Genomic DNA, 20,606 nt, shown 5'->3' on the forward strand with positions numbered 1-20,606 from the left:
GAGGGAGAATCTTAAGCAGGCTCCATGCCCAGTGCAGAGCCTGACTCCAGGTGGGCGTGGGGCTTGATCTCATGGCTCTGAGACCATGACCTGAGACAAAACCAAGAGTTGGATGCTTAACTGACTGAGCCACCCAGGTGCCCCACATAAGCTATTTCTTGATTTTTTTTAAAAGTGTTTATTTATTTTGAGAAGAGAGAGACTTCAAGCAGGGGAGGGGCAGGGAGAGAAAGAATCCCAAGCAGGCTCTATGCTGTCAGCACAGAGCCTGATGCAGGGCTTGAACTCGAATTGAACTGTGAGATCATAACCTGAGCTGCAAACCAAGAGTCAGATGCTTTACTGACTGAGCCACCCAGGTGACCCATCTATTTCTTGATATTTAATTTTTAGGTATTATCCATTGATTTCCTACTATGGAAGATGAGGATCTAGATATTTTTCTACCTTATATCCATAACACCATGTCCTCTCCCACTACAAGTATGCTGTAATTTTGATTAGATTCATATTTGCTGTTAACAAGGCTATGTCATTCAAACACTGGACATCGTTTATTTTTCTTTTCTATACACCATTTTGCTTTCCTGGAGTTAATTAACTGCCAGTTTTTTTTTTTTTGGGGGGGAGGTCAGATTTCAGTTTTAGATTAAAAAAAATTTTTATTTTATTTTTTATTTTTTTATATGAAATTTATTGACAAATTGGTTTCCATACAACACCCAGTGCTCATCCCAAAAGGTGCCCTCCTCAATACCCATCACCCACCCTCTCCTCCCTCCCACCCCCCATCTTAATGCTTTTATTTTTGAGAGACAGAACGAGCAGGGGAGGGAGACACAGAATCCAAAGCAGGCTCCAGGCTGCAAGCTGTCAGCACAGAGCTCGGTGCGGCACTTGAACCCACAAGCTGGGAGATCATGACCTGAGCCAAAGTTGAACACTTAACTGACTGAGCCACCCAGGCACTCCAGTCTTTCATAAGTTTTTGCTTAGAAACGATACCATCACTGATTGAAAGACCTTGAGGACCTTGAGAAACATCCCCTCCACCCACCTCTGATTTTAGAGGTGGTGGGCAGTTCTAAATAGGCTCAGATTTATTGCCTGCTCTTTCAGCTGTCTGCTCCAGGGCCTTCTCTGACACTTAAGGAGCCTCCCTGGCCAGATGCACACAGTACACTTCAGGGGAGCATGCCCGTAATGCCCCAGCAACAACTCAACCATGAGTGGGAGTCTGTAGATAAATGCCCCAGGCACTTGTCTTTCAGAAGACGATCATGGGAGCTATCGCACAGCTTCTCAAAAGACCTGGTAGAATCAAGCTGCCATTGTCTACACAGCAAGGACTTCAATAATGCACCCTTATGTCAACATTTCCCACGTCTCCATCTCAATATTCTAAGTCCCTCACTCCCATTTTCTGGGGTCTCCAAAGAAAATGATCTTACTCTCAGTTCTTTTCTCAGTCTGTTTTAGGAGGAATCTCTTGCTCTTTGCTAGGTGTCTAACTCTTAAGATACTGAGATGCATCAAGTATTTTATCAGTTTAATCTTTCTCAGTCTCTCCAGGAGTTTCTAGTATGCTGGTATGCTCTCTACGCCTGGTGTAGTGTCATCCTTGGATACCCCATCACCATCTACCAGGGGTTTCCATCTCCCTCCTGTGTGGAAACCCATTTTCTGCATCTAATGTCTTCATTTTGCTTAATTTATGCCCTTATTTTTATGAAGCACATCTTCTAGTAGCTTCCTGAGAAAGGCTATATGGGAGGTACAGTTTTTGAGAGCTTGTACCACCAAAAATATCTTAATTTTTACCCTTAGGTTTGATTAATAATGTATTTGGATCCAGAAGTTTGGATTGGAAATTTCTTTCTGAATTTTGAAGGCACTGCTTCTGGTGAAATTTGAAGCTATCCTGATTCTTATTCCTTGATGTAGGACTTTCCCCTTTCCTTTGGAAACACAGATCTTCTCTTTGGCTCCCATGTCTCTGAAATTTCACAATGATGTGCTTTGGTACAGATTTTTTAAATCTATTGTGTCTTTTCAATCTGGGATCTGAAGTTCTTCAGTACTGGAAAAACTTCTTGAAATACTTTACTGATTTCTTCTTTGTTGTTTCTTTTGGATAACGGGCCTCCCCGGCTATTAGTCTTAATTGCCCCCCCCCACACTTCCCCCAATGTTTCCATTTCTTTTTATTTTCTGAGAAATTTCTTCAACTTTATATTCTAAAGCTTCTACTGAATTATTCAGCTATGCTATCATATTTTCTAAGAGCTTTTTATTTTCTGAAAGCTCCTTTTTTAGTATTCTACTCTTGACTCATACTTGCAACATCTTTCAGAATATGTATTTTTTCTTTTGACATTATCCTGCATAGTCTGTTGCCTCTAAGTGCTTCTTTCCCATAACTGTTTTCTCCCTTTTATGTTACAGGTTTTCCTCAGGTATTTCATATGTCTTGGTTGTTTAAAAATTATTAATATCATAGGACTATAAGGCTAACTGCAAGGTCTGGATGCATGGAGTGGAGGGCATGTTAACTATGATTTTCACATCAGGACCTATTTAGGTCTTTCCATTTAAACTGGCCAGACTGCACAGAGAAGACTTCCAATACTGTTGGGGTGGGAAGGTCTGGCTGCCAGGATTCAGTGAGAGGAGGGCATTGGTCTTTGTATCCAGTATGTATGTACATATTTCGTTTTGAGTAGGGTCCCCTGCCATCTATTGTATCCAGTGTCCTTCAGTCCAGGGGCCCCATTTAACATACCCAAAATAAACAGGCACACACTTGCTGAAATCATATCGATGTGCATTTTAAAAGAAAATTTACTTTATATTTTATTTGCATAACATTTTATTGTTTGCGTATTGCATAGTGAAAAGAACAGAGTCACAAGACTCACGGTCTGGCTCAACCACCAACTTGCTGTGTGAATTGGGTAAGTCTCTTAACTTTGCTAAACGCTTATTTCCTCATCTGGAAAATGGAGATGATAACACTCCCTATTTTACAGAGCTGGTAAAGACTGAATGAGATCGTTCTACTGTTTTCTTCTCAAGTAACTGCTGAAGTAATCTATAGTTTGCTATTGCTAGCCTCTTGTTCATGATCTCAATGCTAGCTGTTCTCAGTAAATGTGTTAGGACAACAGGTACCAACGTGACACTTCAACTCTGAGTACTAACAATAGCAAAAGAGAAGCAAACTCAAAAATGGCCCTATCCTTTCTTATTTTCAGAATACTGGTTTTTATAATACTTATTTATACTATCCCATCAGGAATTCAATTTCATTTAAATATTTTTTTTCTTAAACCTACTCAAAATGAATACCTACATATGTGAAAAAACCCAAGATTACACATGTAGCTGCTTTACAGTTTCCCCTGTGGTACAGTATAAGTAAAATACATATCATGGGCAGTTAAATACATCCCCCCTTACATTCGGGATGATAATATATATGAATATTAATTTATTATGCATTATCCCTAATGTAAAAAAAAATCACAGGTATATTATACTGCTTGTCGAGAATACATATACATGGTAGTCACATCTAGACATACATACCCCTTTAACAATCCTTCAGCCATTATCAGTATCTTCTGTATGACCCCCTGCAACTATCTATAACTGAAAACACAAAACTCCCTTTTAAGGCGATTCTGGATGATACTGTATTATAAAATACTTGTATTAAGTAAAACTGCATGTATGTACTGAACCCAAACACTCTGCCTTTAACCCCTCAGAGTACTACTCTTGGAAGGTAAACAAAATTTTTATACATTATAAAAAAAATTAAGCTGCTCTGAAACCCTCCTCTGCTAAAAGTTACATACATTACACCACTCCAGCAAGAGATTAATAAATAAGGATTAAATATTCTATTTTACAAAAACATACAGAATGGCCAATGTAAAAGTGAAAGGCTTCTTTGATAATTTCTTTATCAAATTATGTTCATTAAGAAGGAATCAAACATGGTATAAAACAAGAAAACTGTCACTAAATTTATCTTTCTGAAGATAATCACGTGAGCTGTTATCTAAAAATATCATGGCACCCTTGTTACAAACATTATTTTTTTTAAAAAGACTGTGTTTCCTGGAACTAGAGGACTATTTGTCTCATAGCTTTTATTAAGCAAACTTGATATAACCACCACACAGTGGCAAGATAGAATCGCTGTTTCCAGCTACAGAAATATTGAATTCCACCTTAAAGTACAGATCACTTGAGATAGAACCCATTAAGAGCTAAAGTAAATCCTAGTGTAGTTTGTACTGAACTTAAGAGAGTTTTGCTTTCAATGGAGTATACTCATTTTCCTGTCACTGGAGATAGTTTTGGTGTTTAGTAACTATTCTCATGTCCAGCCAAGATGTACAGATTGCTGTGTGCAGTAGGATTTTCTGTTGGCCTACTTTCCAAAACGACAACCCTGCAATTAAACCAAAACAAAAGACTTAAGAGTGAAGACAGAGATTGCATGCTTCATTCAAATACTGATATCAAATCGTGAAAGAGTATCGCTGTTCAAAAAGATCACAGGTGCACTGTCAAATTCTGCTCTACACATTATAGCTTAAAACCAAAACTAAGGATTGATGAATTTATGAATATGAAATATTGAAAACATTTCAGGATAGTCTCATCTTATTCCAACTAAAATCAAATTTGCTTATTTATATATGCCAATAGAAGGTAAAATAAAGCTTTTAGAATACAGCTGATTCTAGAACAACATGAGGGTTTGGGGCACTGACGCCCTGCACAGTTGAAAATCCATGCATAACTTTTAACTCCCCCCAAACTTAACTATTAATAACCTACTGGCGACTGGAAACTTACTGATTAAACATAAACAGTTGACTGACACATATTTTGTATGTTATATGCATTATATACTATATTCTTACAATAATGTAAGCTGGAGAAAAAAGTTATTAAGAAAATCATAAGAGAAAATACATTTATAGTACTGAACTCTATTGAAAAAAGTCTGCATACAAGTGGACCCATGCAGTTCCAACCTGTGTTGTTCAAGGGTCAATGATATACACAACGAGAAGGGAATGAATGAGAATAAAACAGGATTCTATGAGACGCTCATCCAAATAGTGATTCTGTGACTAGCCTGAATTTGAAGAGCAGAGGTTCTTAATCCTTGCCTCAGGACTGATGCATATTACAATGGCAAATTTTGTTGCACTAACAACTTTTGGTGGGAAGACAGGAAGGGAAGGGGACTTTATTAGTTGCACAGGTAGACAATATGGACTTTGGAGAACAAAAACTAATTTTTTCCTAAGACGGCAGTTTTGGAACTTATCTTTCATTCTGATTGCAGAGACCACATAATTCCTTCTAATTTAGACTGACCAGAAATGGAGCCGAATATTTTCTGATATAAAAGCAAATGTCAGGAGGTGCATATCCTGCTGGGTTTATGTGGTAATAGTTAATGGAAGGTAACAAACCAGGAACAAATGATGAAAACAAAAGGGGTCTGAAATATGTCATGGTACTAGGGACATAAACACACTTTGTCTTGGCTGAATGTAACTATCTCTAGAAACACGATCTTCACATTGACAAAAAGATCGCTTAATCGACTAATTCTTCTCTCTCTCAATAAATGTACAGGGATATTTTTTTTTTATTTATTTTTTTTAATGTTTATTTATTTTTGAGAGACAGAGAGAGACAGAGAGTGAGCAGGGGAGGGGCAGAGAGAGAGAGAGAAAGACATAGAATCTGAAGAGGCTCCAGGCTCTGAGCTGGCAGCACAGAGCCTGACGCGGGGCTCGAACTCACAAGCCGTGAGATCATGACCTGAGCTGAAGTCAGATGCTTAACCGACTGAGCCACCCAGGCGCCCTGATACAGGGTTATTTCTCAGAGTTGCTGAGCCTTCTAAGAATTTTGTTTGAAACACAGTTATAGGCTGATATTAGAATTAAGAACACAACCACTAAATTCCTTTGGTAATGAAATTAAAACAACCAAACTATTACCTGTCTGATCCCAATAAGCGGAAAACTCTTGTTTCGTCTGAAATTTCCTGGGTAACCTATGAAAGAAAATATCAGTAATACCTTTATCGCCATATTATTTAAATCATAATTTAAAAGCCACTTAGAACCATTATTAAAGAGATGGATAATTTTTGATAGGCTCAATTCCTCAAGTGAAATAAATTTTCATAAGTTTTTTTGACTGCCTTAATGGTAGAAATAAACCAGTATTTATGGAACATCTGGTATGGGTCAGGTACTTTCCTTAGAATAACTCTTTGTGATATATATTATAATCCCCATATTATTGGGGAAAAAAACACTACGGCTCAGAGAAGTTGAATAACTTGCTTAAGACCATCTAACTGGCAGACCCAAGATTCGAATACAGGTTTGCTGGACTGCAGAGCCCCTACTCTTCCCTTTGTGTCAGTGCAGATGCTCACGGTGGCCCCACAGGCCCCTGAGTTCCACAGAGTTGTGGTGGGCACTTCCATGTGCTAGTGTCTTACATCAGTATTACCTATGGTATTCCTTTGCTCTGTTTTCTCCAAAGCTGCAGAAGGTGCACTCACACACGCACAGGTACGATTCCCAAATGTGGGGAGTTTATACCCTTGGGAGTAACCCTTACTCAAGAGGGACAGCAGTTGGTGTATAAAGGCACCAGCCTCCCCACCTTCAAATGAGTCTATTTTGAGGTGTGCTCTATACCCTTCCTCAGTGGTCCCTTTGGGATTAAGCCCTGGTTGCCCATAGTGGAAACCAGTTTATTAATGTGCTCTTTAATGGCTTTTTCCCCTCTCCATCTTATACTCTGCACTCCATCACTTGTTTTCTGGGATCTACTACCAATAAACTACCTGCACTTGATTCCTTGTCTTAGGGTCAAGCTTTTGGAGGAATCCAAACTATAAAAGTGTGGATATAAAATAAGTATAAAAACAGTCTGTTATCAATGAACTTGTAGTCTAGCTGGGAAGACAGAATTAGTAAACTTGAAGTGGGAAATTAATGAGGTGCTATACCACATGGAGCTGATTTTCAGAGAGTAAGTCCAGAAATGTGCCAATCACTGTGGACTGGAATGGTTGAATATTACTTTATAAATATAATAGCTAGGCCCAAATTGAAGGATAAGAACATAAAGAGGTAAGCAAAATGAGTTTAAAAAAAGGAAATACAATTTGTACTTAATATAGTGAACATCAAGTATTTTCTGCAGATTTCCAACCATAGGAGTGGCACACTGAAAAAAGGATCTAGGGACAATTAATTTTATGGCAGTAAGTAGGGCTACAGGTTTCATTAAATGCAGGGGTCTGGTGACATTTAGTGATGTGAGTAAGTAAACTGACATATTCAAAGACAGCTGATTTATGTCATTTTCTCTTGGAAGCATTCTAATCCCATGTTCATGGAAAAGGTACAAATAATCAGTTACATATATACAAGAGCATGGATAAAACTAGAGATAATTCAAGTAGAAGACTTAGCTTTAAAATAAGTCCACACATGTGTGAGACTATAGTGTAAAAGACACGAGTGGGAAATGGTACATGTTAGCTAACTATTAGGATTCATCTCTCAAGGTGAATTCCAAATCCCATCTCCTGCATGAAATGTAGCCTGATTACCTTAGCTAGAAGTGATTTTTGGAGACCCTTAAAATCCAGACTCTACCATTTAACTAGCGACTTAACTCTGGGCAAGTTACTTAACCAGTCTGTGCCTATAAAAAAGAAAAAAAAATGGGAATATGAATAGAACCTAACCCCATTTAATTATTAGCCTTAAATATAAGCTAATATTTGTAAAGTGCCTGAAGCACAGATGTTATAAAGGTTTGATATTATTTATAACACTTCATTATACCTTACAGTGCTATAATAATAGTGTCTTGTATGTAGTTGGTACTCAATAAGTATCTACTAAATGAGTGAATTTTCTTAGATTTTTTTTCTTAGTCCTGTGATCTAATACATATTAATTTAGAATTTTAAGTGTAATATTAAAAATAAGCTACACATTTATAGAGTATGGAAAAGGCTTGTTAAATTTAGAGAAGTATAAGCAATCCTGGCAACCACATTTACAAATGACAGATGAGAGGACTGGAAGTGTGCAAACTCATGTTTGACAATTCCTTGTGGCCACAGAAGAATCATACAATGAGTAAGAAACTGAACATTATCTGAAAGGAAAATACTGGCAATTTTGCTCTACCAGTTCATAGCATTAAAGGCACTAAACATGGTAATGTGGGTCCAGAAAGAAAATTCATCAAATGAATGTAAGAAATCTTACCTCATCTGACTTGAAGCTTTTACCCTGCATTCCGTGTTTCCAGAAAGCCAACACACTATCTTGAAGGCATACTAAAAAAGATTAGAGAGAACTGAAACTAAAATAAAGCACAGAGTAATTCATTATACATTTTCTTTAACTGTTTTTAATAAATACTAATGTAAAGCTCTCCCCAAGTGCTTGGTGCAAGATCCCACTGTCTAGACCATCTGTTCCCAACATGTTTGTGGCCAAGCCATGCCTAAGCTCAAATAATTTATTGAGGCAGGGTCATGAAAGCTTTCACAGACATATGTAACAGGCATTCGTTTAGACACAGGCTAACTTCTGATGAGCTGGATATCAACATATTAATTTCTCTTTCATATACTATCTTTTGTCTTAGGTGAATAAAATAATAAAACACACATAATTGTTTCTTTGGATCAAAAACATGGTTATTTAAATACTGTTATATATTTAGAATAGCTAAAAGAAAGCATCTTTTTATTTATACTCACATTCTCCCTATTACAACATTTATTTGAAAAAATAAACCTTACAATCCAAAATGTAACCACACACTGAATATTTATGATCTGTGAGCCAATTCTTACTGGGAGGGTCTACCAGTTAGAGTAGTCACTGCTGTCGCACGGAGCCTCTGTGCCTCTGCCTTGGATTTGTAGGCCCCACTGTCCTTATGACACTTCACAGCCAAGCATGCCCACCTTCCCAGTGGCTTTGGATTCAGGAGTGACCATGACCCCAAAGTATGGCCACATGGCATGCTTCAGCCCCTCCTGCTCCTCACCCATCTCCCATGTTCCCCTGGTGTGGCCTGAAGGTCTCTGGGCGGAGACCTGTTCCTGCTGTGCCTTATCCATCTCTATGTTCTGCCTGGTTTCAAGCACAGGCCTGGGCCCACTGAGGCACCCTTATGGGGTAACTTAGAGGTTCAGAAACAGAGGAGGCAGGCTCCACAATTGTGGGGAAGGGGAGCAGGGCCTCTGGGCCCTTCCTGGAGGAGGCTGCAGTCATGAAAGTACAGTCAGTGAGGGAGGGAGGAAGGAAGGAAGAATGAGGGAGAGAACCCATTTGATTGTTGGAGAGTTAGCCATATGCCCTACACCAGTAAAGGTAATGGGAGAATGTGATTGAAGCATTTTATTTCTTACTAGACCATGGAGTCTGTAAAAAGTTAAGGTAAAAATGTTCTGGGTTAAGTTAGCTCACTGAAAATAAAAGTATCTTACATAACAAATCACACAAGTTTCACTAACTGTGACAAATAAAAAACCCAGTTACTGGTTTTATTTTTAAAAAGTGATTTAAAGGGACTCTTTTTCTTTACCCAGCAGGATCCTTGTAATTATTTCAAAGTTCACTAGCAAGGAGGGATGATAGCTTAAGAGGACCAAACTTTTGTGTAACAATTAAAATTCCCTAAAAAAATGTGGCATGTATAAAAAAGTTTAGGTAGCAGTATGTTTCAGTTAAAATGAAAAGGAACTAAAGATCTGTATGTCAGAATCCCTACTGAAAATATTAAATCTTAGAAATTGGTATGCAGTATCCAGCACATAAAGGAGTAAAAGAAGAAACTAGTTCCAACATCCCTTCTGTCCTACCATCTACAGAAAGTTCAGGTTTCCTGCTTCAATAAATTAAAATTTCCAACTGCAAGCAAATTACTTTTATGTAAGATATTTACATAGTGGGATGAACATACTTTGCGACAGGGCAAAATTCCAGTTAAGAAACCATTAAAATACTTAGGATAAAAACTTTCTAAATAATGAGAAACATTTAACATTTAATGAGAAACATGCATTTTTTATGGTCCAAATTGCCAACTTTGTTTTAACTATTTGTGACCTACAGTAGAGTCATATCATAAATTGTTCAAAATATTCCCAGCCATGGTATTTTTTTCCCCTAAGTTCTATCATCCCTGGGGAAAATATTTACTGACAAATAACCCATGAGGATGCAAACAATAATAAAATATAATAATTTTTATCATAAAACCAATGAGTAATTACACAGAGTGAAACACTCATTGAAAAGAAAGCAAATTAAAATGGCATATTAGTTTCCGAGGCCCGTGGGAAACTAGTTATTTATGTATAAATAGACCTAAAAGCAATAACCATCAGCACACCCCATCTTACATGGCAAAGAATTACAGCATATCTAACACCATTAATCACATCACACAAATACCTTTATGATTTGGAAAAAACTGGGAGAAGTACTTAATTCACTTCATGCAGCAAAGGGAACAATGAACAGAAATTTAAAAAAATGATTTCAAGTTTTAAATACCCAGGAAATAACAATAAAAGATTATGATCTAGACCTGCACTGTCCAATACAACATAGCGACTAGCTACATGTGGCTATTAACATTAAAAACACATTAAAATTTACAAAATTAAAATGTAGCACTAGCCATGTTTCAAGTACTCAACAGGTACGGTTAATGACTACTATATTTTAAGAGCACACAGAACATTTCTCTATTACTGAAACTTCTATGAGACAGTGCTGGTCTAGACAATCCTAAGTAGGGAATGAACAAAAAGTTAAGTATTCTGAACACATTATTAAAAAAGGAGGCTTGGGCAAAATAGTTGTAGGGGAATAAACTTCCAGTTATAAAACAAAGAAGTCACAGGGATGTAATGTACAGTATAAGGAATAGAGTCAACAATGCTGTAATAACTTTGTATGGTGACAGATGGCAACCAGATTTATTGTGGGGATCATTTCATAATATATAAAAATATCAGATGACTATGATGTATACCTCAAACAGGATATTGTATGTCAATTATATTTAAGTTAAAAAAATAATAAGGGAGACTTACCTACAGATTCAATGCGAAAATCAAAACTTAGCTCAGAGGCCAGTTTCTTACTTGATTTTAGTTTTCCTTGTAGATTTACTATTTTTACAAATTCTTAAAAAAAAGAAAAAGCAAGTCAAAACTGGAAATGAAAATCTGCTAAAATAAATGTAACTTGATATGTGGATTCTACATGGATATAGAACAGTCTTAATTAAGTTCAGCTATTTATCATGATTCAAGCATGACCGGTAAAAACTGTCATTATGTTTTATAAGATATAAAAGTACCATTTAGTAAATGGCAATTTCACTGCTATTTTTTTTTCATTTAGGATATATGGAACACTTACACCCTCAATTTTTAAAAAGCATGATGTTTCAAAGTGTCTATGCGGTGTCCAAGTACTCAGCAATCAGTAGAATTTTCCCCTTACACATTATATAACATGATATGTAATATTTGCAGTAATTCATAACTTTAGTATGTGAATAGTATTCTACAGAGGCATACAGGGGCAAAAAATAGTACTTTTCAAGGGTCATAATTTCTTATAAGTAAACTCTGGGATGGTGAGTATACACAAATCTATTTTTCATCTATTTGTTTTTTAATTTAACCATCTTTAGCTCTGACTCGGAAGACACCTGTTCTGTGTATTACTTTCTTATCTGTCTACTATGATTTGTGATTATAGGCCTGTCTCCACTGTTGCTTACTGAAACTGACTTATACTGTATAGTTGGCAACTCATTTTAAACGTCTTACTCTACTCCCTTTTAAAAACCTCAAGAAAGTAAACTTTCCATTTACTTTGAATAATTGGGATATGGAGGGCCTAGCTAGTCAAAGCTTTTAAAAACATTTTTGATAAGATATATAAATATAAATATATTTTGATAAAATATATAAAATGCAAAATGAAAACTAAGCACAATTTATTTTCCTTAGATGACTCAGAAGGTTTTTAGGGATTTCAACATTAAAGGATCAATATGATTAAAATTAAATTCTGATTATTTGCTTAATCAGTGCTGAACTTCCCACTTGGTTAGATAAAAAAGAATTTCTTAAATACACTTTAAGGTAACAGAAGAACACTCCAATCTTACCAGTATTCAAAGAATCAAAAATACTTAAAGAAAGGATGATAGGTGAATGAAACACTTTGGGTTTGTTCACTTGTCTATAATATGAGATGGTCTTTATGATGCCCTAAGGGAAATCCACTAAGGAACTCTTTAGAGAACAGAAGTTAGGACAAAAATACAGGCAAATTAAGTAGTAGAGCAATTTTTAAAATTACCCTGAACACCTATGGGCAGGTTCAGTAATTGAAAAAACATTGGGATGGACAAAACATAGCAAAGATTGCCAAGTTTCAAGTATAATTCTAAGTCTTGGTGAATTTCATCTTGCACAAGGTACTGCATAAAAATAAGGTGAGTTTTTAAGAACGAGACTGCTTCATTTGAAAACTGAAATAATTTCTGTTGTTGAAGTTTTTTCTGCTTCTCTATTGCTTATAGCACAACACACATCTATCAATAACATCTCTCCCTGCATCAAAAGAATCACAACTAGCAGGTGAGGATGTCAAATCTGTCTGTACATTACACTGTCACTTCTACATGATTCTAAAAGTTCATGCTATATGACAAAGTGACCATACTAGTATAACCTTCTATTTTTTCCAATTATAAGGAGGTAGGAAAAAACCCTCAGAATAGTTTTATACAGAATTTACACATAACAGTTTTACACAAAATTTTACTCCGCGGTAATGGCAAACTATCTAGTATGTTTGCAAGTAGCCAAACAAAATAAAGAAAAAGTCACAGAGAGTAGTATTAACAAACCAATTAATTACAATATCTGTAGCCAATTTAGGATTTTCATCAATAAAACAAAACCACTTAAGGTGGAAAAGTAAAAATCTTGAATTACAGCTTAATAGAATCAATTCCATGAAAAGATCTGTTATATCAAGCAGTATACTCAGAATACTTTACTTTACTCAGACTAAACTTTACTTTACTCAGAATAAACTTTAAGATAGTACTTACTATCTAAACACACTAAAACGGTATCTCTCTCCAACTGTGTTACATGAATGGAATCCAGCTGTTGGCTGCCTTAGAAGGGGTAAAAAAAAAACAAAAACAAAAACAGGGTTACCATTACACAACAGGCTTTAAAAACCAAAGCTTAGAAAAGCAACACAAATTCTTATTTTCTTCTGTGATTTAAAACTAGTCTTTGAAATTTGTATTTTGTAATTATGTTATCTCTAAGAAAAATTTACGTAGGTCAACTTAGAAAAGAACTTAAAATGCTAAGCATGGCTAAATGAGCTGAGAAAAGCTCAAGTTTACATTTAACTAATACCTCAGCTAGTTCTAGAAAGATGCTACAAACATAAATTGAAGCCAACGGTAAATATGGGGAAGAAAGTAAATGCATGCTATACAATGACTAGATTTTGCTGTGTATTTTATAGCAACCAATGGGAGGACGGAAACAAGCTCATCAGTTAGGTGATCACAGCATCTGAGATAAAAATAAGTCAGTAATTCAGAAAAAGCAAAAAAGATTAATGAAACTACGATCAAAGAGAAACGTTCCTGGTGTTGGGGTGTGTGCATGCATAAGTAGGACTTCCTTTATTAAGAGGACACAGTAATATAATGAACAATACTGTCAACAACATCTTTGAAGGAAGCAACTTTCAGAACTTTGCTGCTTTTCACAGGGCCGCTCTGCTAACAGATGTGATGACATTTTTGTAAAACATTTTGGTAAAATAATTCATTTTAGGCACTGAGATTGCTTGAATGGTCTAGCTAAATTGAAGAAAAGATTTTAGATAATTTAGGGCAGTCATTTTTAATTACATCTCTTTGGGAAGCCCATGGATCCTCTCCCTACAAACTGCACATCTGACACAAACACAAAATTTTATATATTATTTTGGGGTGTTTTGGACCTTCCAAAGCCCATTCAAAGACAAGAATTTAAACTGAAATTAAAAGAAATTAAAAAATAAACTGTTGGTTCCTCAGGCAACACTCCAAAAAATAGTTTTCCTCAACAAATCTATATACATGCTTTAATTCAGCAAATATTTACTTAGTGCTGATAACAGGCTAAAGACCGTCCTTGGAGATAAAGACACTACAATAATAAATCAGACTAAAACTGAAGACAGTCTTAGAACAGGAGTTCATTTTAACTGTTACAACTGTTGCCAATTCAAGGCCTGACCTCAAAAATGAAGACAGACGGGAGGTAGATTAACAATCATTTGCAAAAATGGAGAAGCCTACGTAATATAAGGACAACCATTGCTAGCGGGTGATGTGAATGATTAACCTTAAGCAGAGTCCAAGCTCTCTCTCAGAAAGTAATTTTGGGTATGCCTTAATTTTAGCATAGACAATGTTAAAAGTGGGTAGAATAGTACCCTCAAGCATTAAAAAACCAAACAGCAACAACAACAAAAACCCTCAACCCCCCCACCCACAAATTCAAAAGAGGACTAACTAAATGTCTACCCCTGAGCAATGCAACTTAATATATCAAATAGAAGCAAGTGGATGCAAACACATATTAAACAATTGTATGAAATGACTTGCTCTATACTATTATCATATACTAACCAGTAGGAAAAAAAAAAGTTAGGGCTATCTGCCAAAAATGATCTTGGTTTTTAAATAAACTGATCTTTAACCCATCTTTTTACAGTAACTACACAATAGAAACATGTTTCTATTTGGGCTGCTTATATTTCAGGATAACAAAACAACGTCATTTGTATCTGTCAGCTGTACAGGAAGGGATGCATCTAACTCAACCAAAAGCATTAAACAATTAAGTTAAAGAAGGGGTGGAGTGTAGGTGGGGTGGGACGGCACAGAATACAATCTTATTTTACTGTAAATTATGACTTGGTCCATAAAGAAAGTGATTATAGTGTCACGTGCATGCTGGAACTGGCTTGAACTGGGTTGTTAAATTTGCAGGAATTTTGTGAGCCACATGACATCAGGTTGGTAGTTTGAAATATTCCCTTGGTGGGAGTATTTATACCACAGAATTGGCAACTATTACAAGCCAGGCTTCTCTGCACCCCAAGTGCCTGTTGTTAAACATTTATTAGGACACCACTGGTTCATGTTGATTCTTATTCTCAAAGTGACATTAGTGTGGTTCTACAATAACTTCAATAGCTGGGTTGTATAAAGAATTCTTGCAATTTAGCCTTACAAATGAGCAAAAGCCAAAGATATTTAATAAGAATCATCAAACTTGATACTTGTAACAAACTTCTTCACAAGGTAATAGAGGATATTATGTGGTAAGTAATGAAATAGTTATGACTGAAGCTCGCTTGACTTCACATGTAAAAAAAAAGATGATAAATACAGGGTTACGGATGATCAAATAATATATTAGCACAAAAAAAGGTAAAAGATTCCCTTCATTTCACTTACTATGCAGATTTAAAAAATAAATTCTTGGTTGATTTGTTCCAACTTTAAAATTTAAGAATCAGCTTCCCAACCTTTTTAGAGCTTTCACTGAGACATATTTGATAAAATCCTAGGCAAACGAATCATTCTAAGAAAGTCCAAGAGCTATTTCCCTGTATCTTTAAATGGTAAAGCTTGGAGGTCACACCTGAGAAGCTTCTAGTCAAGTCTGAAAAGCACTTGAACATAATGATTCTAGGAAGTGTGTGTGTGGGGAAACTGATAGGAACCAAGCTAAATCTCTTTGCTTGAGAAGCTGATAACATTTGAAAAATACCGTAGAAAACTTACTTATTAAGTTCAAAAATTAAGTGGTAACATTTTAAGGTCTTTATATGTCAGCAATCATTAAACTTTGCTTTGGTAAAATAATTTGTATCAATTGCCTCAGGCAAATAGAGATCATAAACTATATATACATGTTCCTCTGGGCTTACTTGGGAAACTATGTTGACGCTCTGAACCAGCCCATGCTAACTGAGCTTATTCTGATTCTTTTACATGCAAAAGCATCAATGTTTTAACATCAGGTTAAAAACACTTACCTGCGCCAATTTCTGTAAACCATGAAGATGCAGAGTTCAAATTGATTGTCTCAAACTGAACGACCTGATTTGACTCGGTGCCCTTGCTAATAGCTACACAGACCATAGGGTATTCCTGTTCTGGTATTACCAGCATTTCAAAAACATTCAAAGGACTTGGCAAAGGAAAATCAAAGTGCTGAGAAAAAACAAACAGAAGTATAACTTAGAAACAATCTCTCCACTCATACCATTGAATAAAGCCAAAAAAAGGCTTTCATTTTCTCCTTGATTGATCTACTTCAAAAAAGGATTATATCTAACATCTTGATAAGGATGAGTTTTCTATAAAATAGTTTTAGAGAATTGGCCATATTCACCTTTATGGCTGCAATGCTTCTATAAGTTTATTGACATAAGTTAAAGAGGAAATCTTAACAAGAATGCAAGAACCCCTAAACCAAGTAAACACCCATAAATAACTATAAATGTGCTGACCCTAGACAGTAGTACTGAGATCTTGTACTTTCAGCTTCAGTTACACACTAGTATTTTCTAAAGCAGAAAACTACAGAGTAATATGTACCTTTATCAACATGAACTTCTGCATAGGCTCATACCACTGGAGTAAAACAATTCCAGACTGTAAAGCTCCACAGAGGTATTTATGTCCTGTGTAAGGGTTTCTGACTGGAAAGAAACAAAGCAGAACAGACATAACCAAAACACTGACTACCTTGATGTGAAAACATAATTAGTTTAGTTAATTAAAAGTAACAACTGAGCTATGCTAATATAAGAGCTAACTCACTTCCTTTATAAAGGCAGGGATGATCTATGGGAAAAACAATGAAATGTGGCCTGCCATCAATATCAAAATATGGATGGAAGAAGAAACTATTTTAAGTGATAATTTAGCTGGTAAAGGAAAATCATTGTTTCTATTCACCAGGGTGGTAAGAGTAAGTAAAGAAAGATGATGTCTTCTCTTCTGGCTTTGTTACTCCTTCCTTTTCACTTTATCTCAATTTTACATCATACACATTTACTTTTAAACATCTTCAGTAGGCTAGTTGTTAAACATAGGAACTTTCTACGAGGATGATATTTTAAGCACTAAAATACCTAAACTTACTTGCAACCTAAAGAGCTGGGTTTTTTTGTTTTTTGTTTTGTTTGTTTGTTTTTTAAGTAAATTGAGTGAAAGAGAAGGTCTAGGAAGCAACTGAAATCTATGATTTCATTCTTGGTAGTTTACAGTTGTCTACTTAAGTCAAGATGGAAACTTGTCTTACTAGTTTACTAGTTTCCTAACTTTTACATTTTACTAAAGATGTAACTTTCTTGACTCAAATCTACAAAAACTCATATTGGTCTGTCCTTCTCCCCAATTTGAGTCTCATCAACAATTATGTGTACCAATTACAAGAGTAGTTATTTGCAATAAGCTCTACCTTAATGTATTTATGAGTTTATATCTTAGATTATATATAAGCTTCTAGACCTTTCTTGAGTCATAGATCTTGGGAATCTGATAATAGATATGAACCTGATTCTTCCTAGAAAATGCTCATGAAATTTGTTTATAACTAGGAACATATGCTATGCAACTATGCAGCATAAAGACCAATGAATACACTCACTGCTTCAACAAACAGAATTAAACAGGAAGTTATGAGCCCAGGATCTGAAGTCATTAGACCGGGTCTGATCCCAGGTATCTGGGTATCTGATCCCAGGTATCATGGGGTTATCTGAGGGTTAAATGAGATAAGATAATTAAGCAGTAAAGAATTTAACCTTGTTCCAAAAGAGGTCTAGCCTGTGCCCACCTCTGCACCACCCCCTCCCCCCCCCCCCCCGCCCCCACTTTGGAAGGTAATCTCTAGGCCTCAGGAGAATGTCATGTCTGATAAGAGTGTCTTCATTTGCCTGGGGCCTTGTGTCAATGAATTACCTCAACAATATGATTTAGATTGGGGGCTTGCAATGCTGGACGTTCTTAGGGTGAAGGACAGTCGTGCCAAAAGATTGACAATGTGATTTAGAGTAGGGGCTTTGGGTCATGCAGTACGAACTGACCTCTAGAGGTACTGGATATTGAGATCAGCCATGTAGACAAATCAATCATGCCTGTGTGATGGAGCCCTAATAAAAACTGTTGAGTATTGAGGCTGATGTATGCTCCCTGTGGCAGTATTCCATGTGCACCATCCCACATCACTGCCAGAAAAGTAACACTGCCCATTACTCCATGGGGAGAGGACAACAGAAGCTCTATGTTTGGCACTATTCCTGGACTCTGCCCTATGAACGTCTTCTCTTGGCTGATCTTAATCTCTATCTCTACCATAACTATGAATGTAACTAGTTTCAGTGAGTCATGAGTCTTTCTAGAGAATTTTTTTAACATGAGGGTGTTTTTGGAAACCCCCCAAACTTGCAACTGGTATCAGAAGTGAGGGTGGTCTTGTGTAGACTGTTCCCTTTAACTTCAGTTAGCTAAACTCCTGTAATAATGTTCGTAAAGCACTACGCAATAACAGTTACGTAAAATGAAAGTGTTAAATAAATGGTAAGTAATAAATGATAAACTAGGACATTAGCAGAGATACAGCCTCAGGGACTATGGTTAAAAACCAGGAACACTGTAGGAACACTATGTTCTGTGAAAGCATTAGGACTATTACCTCTAAACATTTTTATGCCATGTCCTGCCATAGAGTCTTGTGCTCCAATGGCCCCTTAACTACTCTTTAAAAAGAAATATAAACGCTCCTTTCCTTCCTATTTGATACTATAAGACTCTCCATAGCCTTAAAATTAAAAAAATGTTCAAAGTTCTAATTATCCAGTTTGAAAAATAGCATTTACTCACCTATGCAACATTTGTGGCAGCCTTTTGTATCAGGAATCTTTGTTGTTAAAGCAAACTTTCTGAAAACATAGGACAATATAAATGTACTCTACTGTGGTGGTTCCCAAACAATGATCTGTGAATTAGTTGCATCAGTCAAGCAGCTTTAAAAAAAACAGTCTTGGATTCTGACCCCAAACTATCTCATTTTCTAGGACTGAGGCAGGGCCTGGAAATTTGTATTTATAATGCTTCTACAGGTGATTCTCCTGCACGGTCAAGTTAAGGAAACACTCATCTTTTGCATTCTATATGACATGCACTTTGGTGTAAATTACCTTTCAAAATTAAAACAAAGCAAGTTTTTTAGTGGGCAAGGAATACTGGCTGTTTTAAAAATAGACACTAAGGCCCTTCACTCCCAATAGAATTAAAATATTTTGTACCTTGGTAGTATGCGGTCTGGAAACCTATGAGTTTGAATATGGGCAGCTAATCCTGGTTTTTTGGCTTGTTCAAACAAAGCTATAAGATTATGAGAGTAGAGTTGAAAGGTTTTTCCTATAAAAGAGAAACATGTTACTTTTATTAGAATCTTTTACAGCAGAGAAACAAGAATTTTCAAGCAAAAGAAAACATAATTACCTTCTAAAATAAGGAGTCCAGAAATGTTCAAAGAGCCAAGCAAAATAGAAAAACACATACAAAAAAACAAACAAAAAACAAACACAAAAAAACACAACACCCAGTTAATACCATTTTGAAGGATAAGAGAATTTTAAGAAAGCAGATAACTGCATTTTCTAATGCACAAATTGGGTATGTTCTGACTAACAGGTGTTCTGGGCAGAAAATATATAAGCCTTAATGAAGCCAGCACAGAAAGAAAAACTGTTAAACACTGTTATACAGAGGACTGAGTTACAATGATGCACATGTGAATATTTTAGTATAACATGGAGAATTCTGTAAAACTATACACACTATCTTTCTGGGATAGACCTATTTATTAATAATTTTTCAAAACACCTTGGATTAAAATTAATTGTGAATGAAGTCTTATAAATATAACAACAGATTAAAATACTAAGAAAAGTAAAGAAACTAATATTATATGCTATAATACAAGGATAATGGAGCTACAATTTCCATACAATCAAAACCATAGCTGTGTTAAGCAGGGGGAGATAAGGGAAGTATCTTCTGATTCCTCATTATATATGGTATGGTACTATAACAACACAAAACAGCATTTGTCATTTTACTATCAGAAAACATACACAGCTGACCGTTGAACACAAGTCCAAACTGTGTGGGTCTGCTTGCTTACACATGGACCTTTTAAAATAAATACAGTATGGTACTATAAATGTATTTTCTTTATGATTTTTCTTAACAACATTTTTTTCTCTAGCTTATTTTAAGAATGTAGTATATAATACATATAACATACAAAATATGTGTTAACCAACTGTTTATGTTATCATAATGCTTCCAGTCAACAGTAGGCTGTTGTA

General features: G+C 35.8%; 1 protein-coding gene across 3 annotated transcripts in view; it reads right to left on the bottom strand.

Annotated features, from left to right (window-relative positions):
* Nucleotides 1–2,823: 2,823 nt before the first annotated feature.
* MAP4K5 (mitogen-activated protein kinase kinase kinase kinase 5) overlaps nt 2,824–20,606 on the bottom strand; it is a 112,573-nt gene continuing 94,790 nt past the window's right edge. For 2 of the 3 annotated variants that reach the window (XM_045059913.1, XM_045059911.1), the window contains exons 24-33: nt 19,735–19,737; nt 19,536–19,650; nt 19,111–19,169; nt 16,819–16,922; nt 16,254–16,431; nt 13,243–13,311; nt 11,198–11,290; nt 8,346–8,416; nt 6,039–6,094; nt 2,824–4,462 (exon numbers count right to left, since the gene is read on the bottom strand). In XM_045059913.1, coding sequence (XP_044915848.1) covers nt 4,375–4,462; nt 6,039–6,094; nt 8,346–8,416; nt 11,198–11,290; nt 13,243–13,311; nt 16,254–16,431; nt 16,819–16,922; nt 19,111–19,169; nt 19,536–19,650; nt 19,735–19,737 — 836 coding nt within the window. In that variant the 3' untranslated portion in view covers nt 2,824–4,374. The remainder of the gene's footprint in view (nt 4,463–6,038; nt 6,095–8,345; nt 8,417–11,197; nt 11,291–13,242; nt 13,312–16,253; nt 16,432–16,818; nt 16,923–19,110; nt 19,170–19,535; nt 19,651–19,734; nt 19,738–20,606) is intronic. The other variant, XM_045059912.1, reaches the window with a different exon arrangement.

Source organism: Felis catus, chromosome B3 (genome assembly GCF_018350175.1).
Source record: "Felis catus isolate Fca126 chromosome B3, F.catus_Fca126_mat1.0, whole genome shotgun sequence".
In the NCBI taxonomy this organism is placed as follows: domain Eukaryota; kingdom Metazoa; phylum Chordata; class Mammalia; order Carnivora; family Felidae; genus Felis; species Felis catus.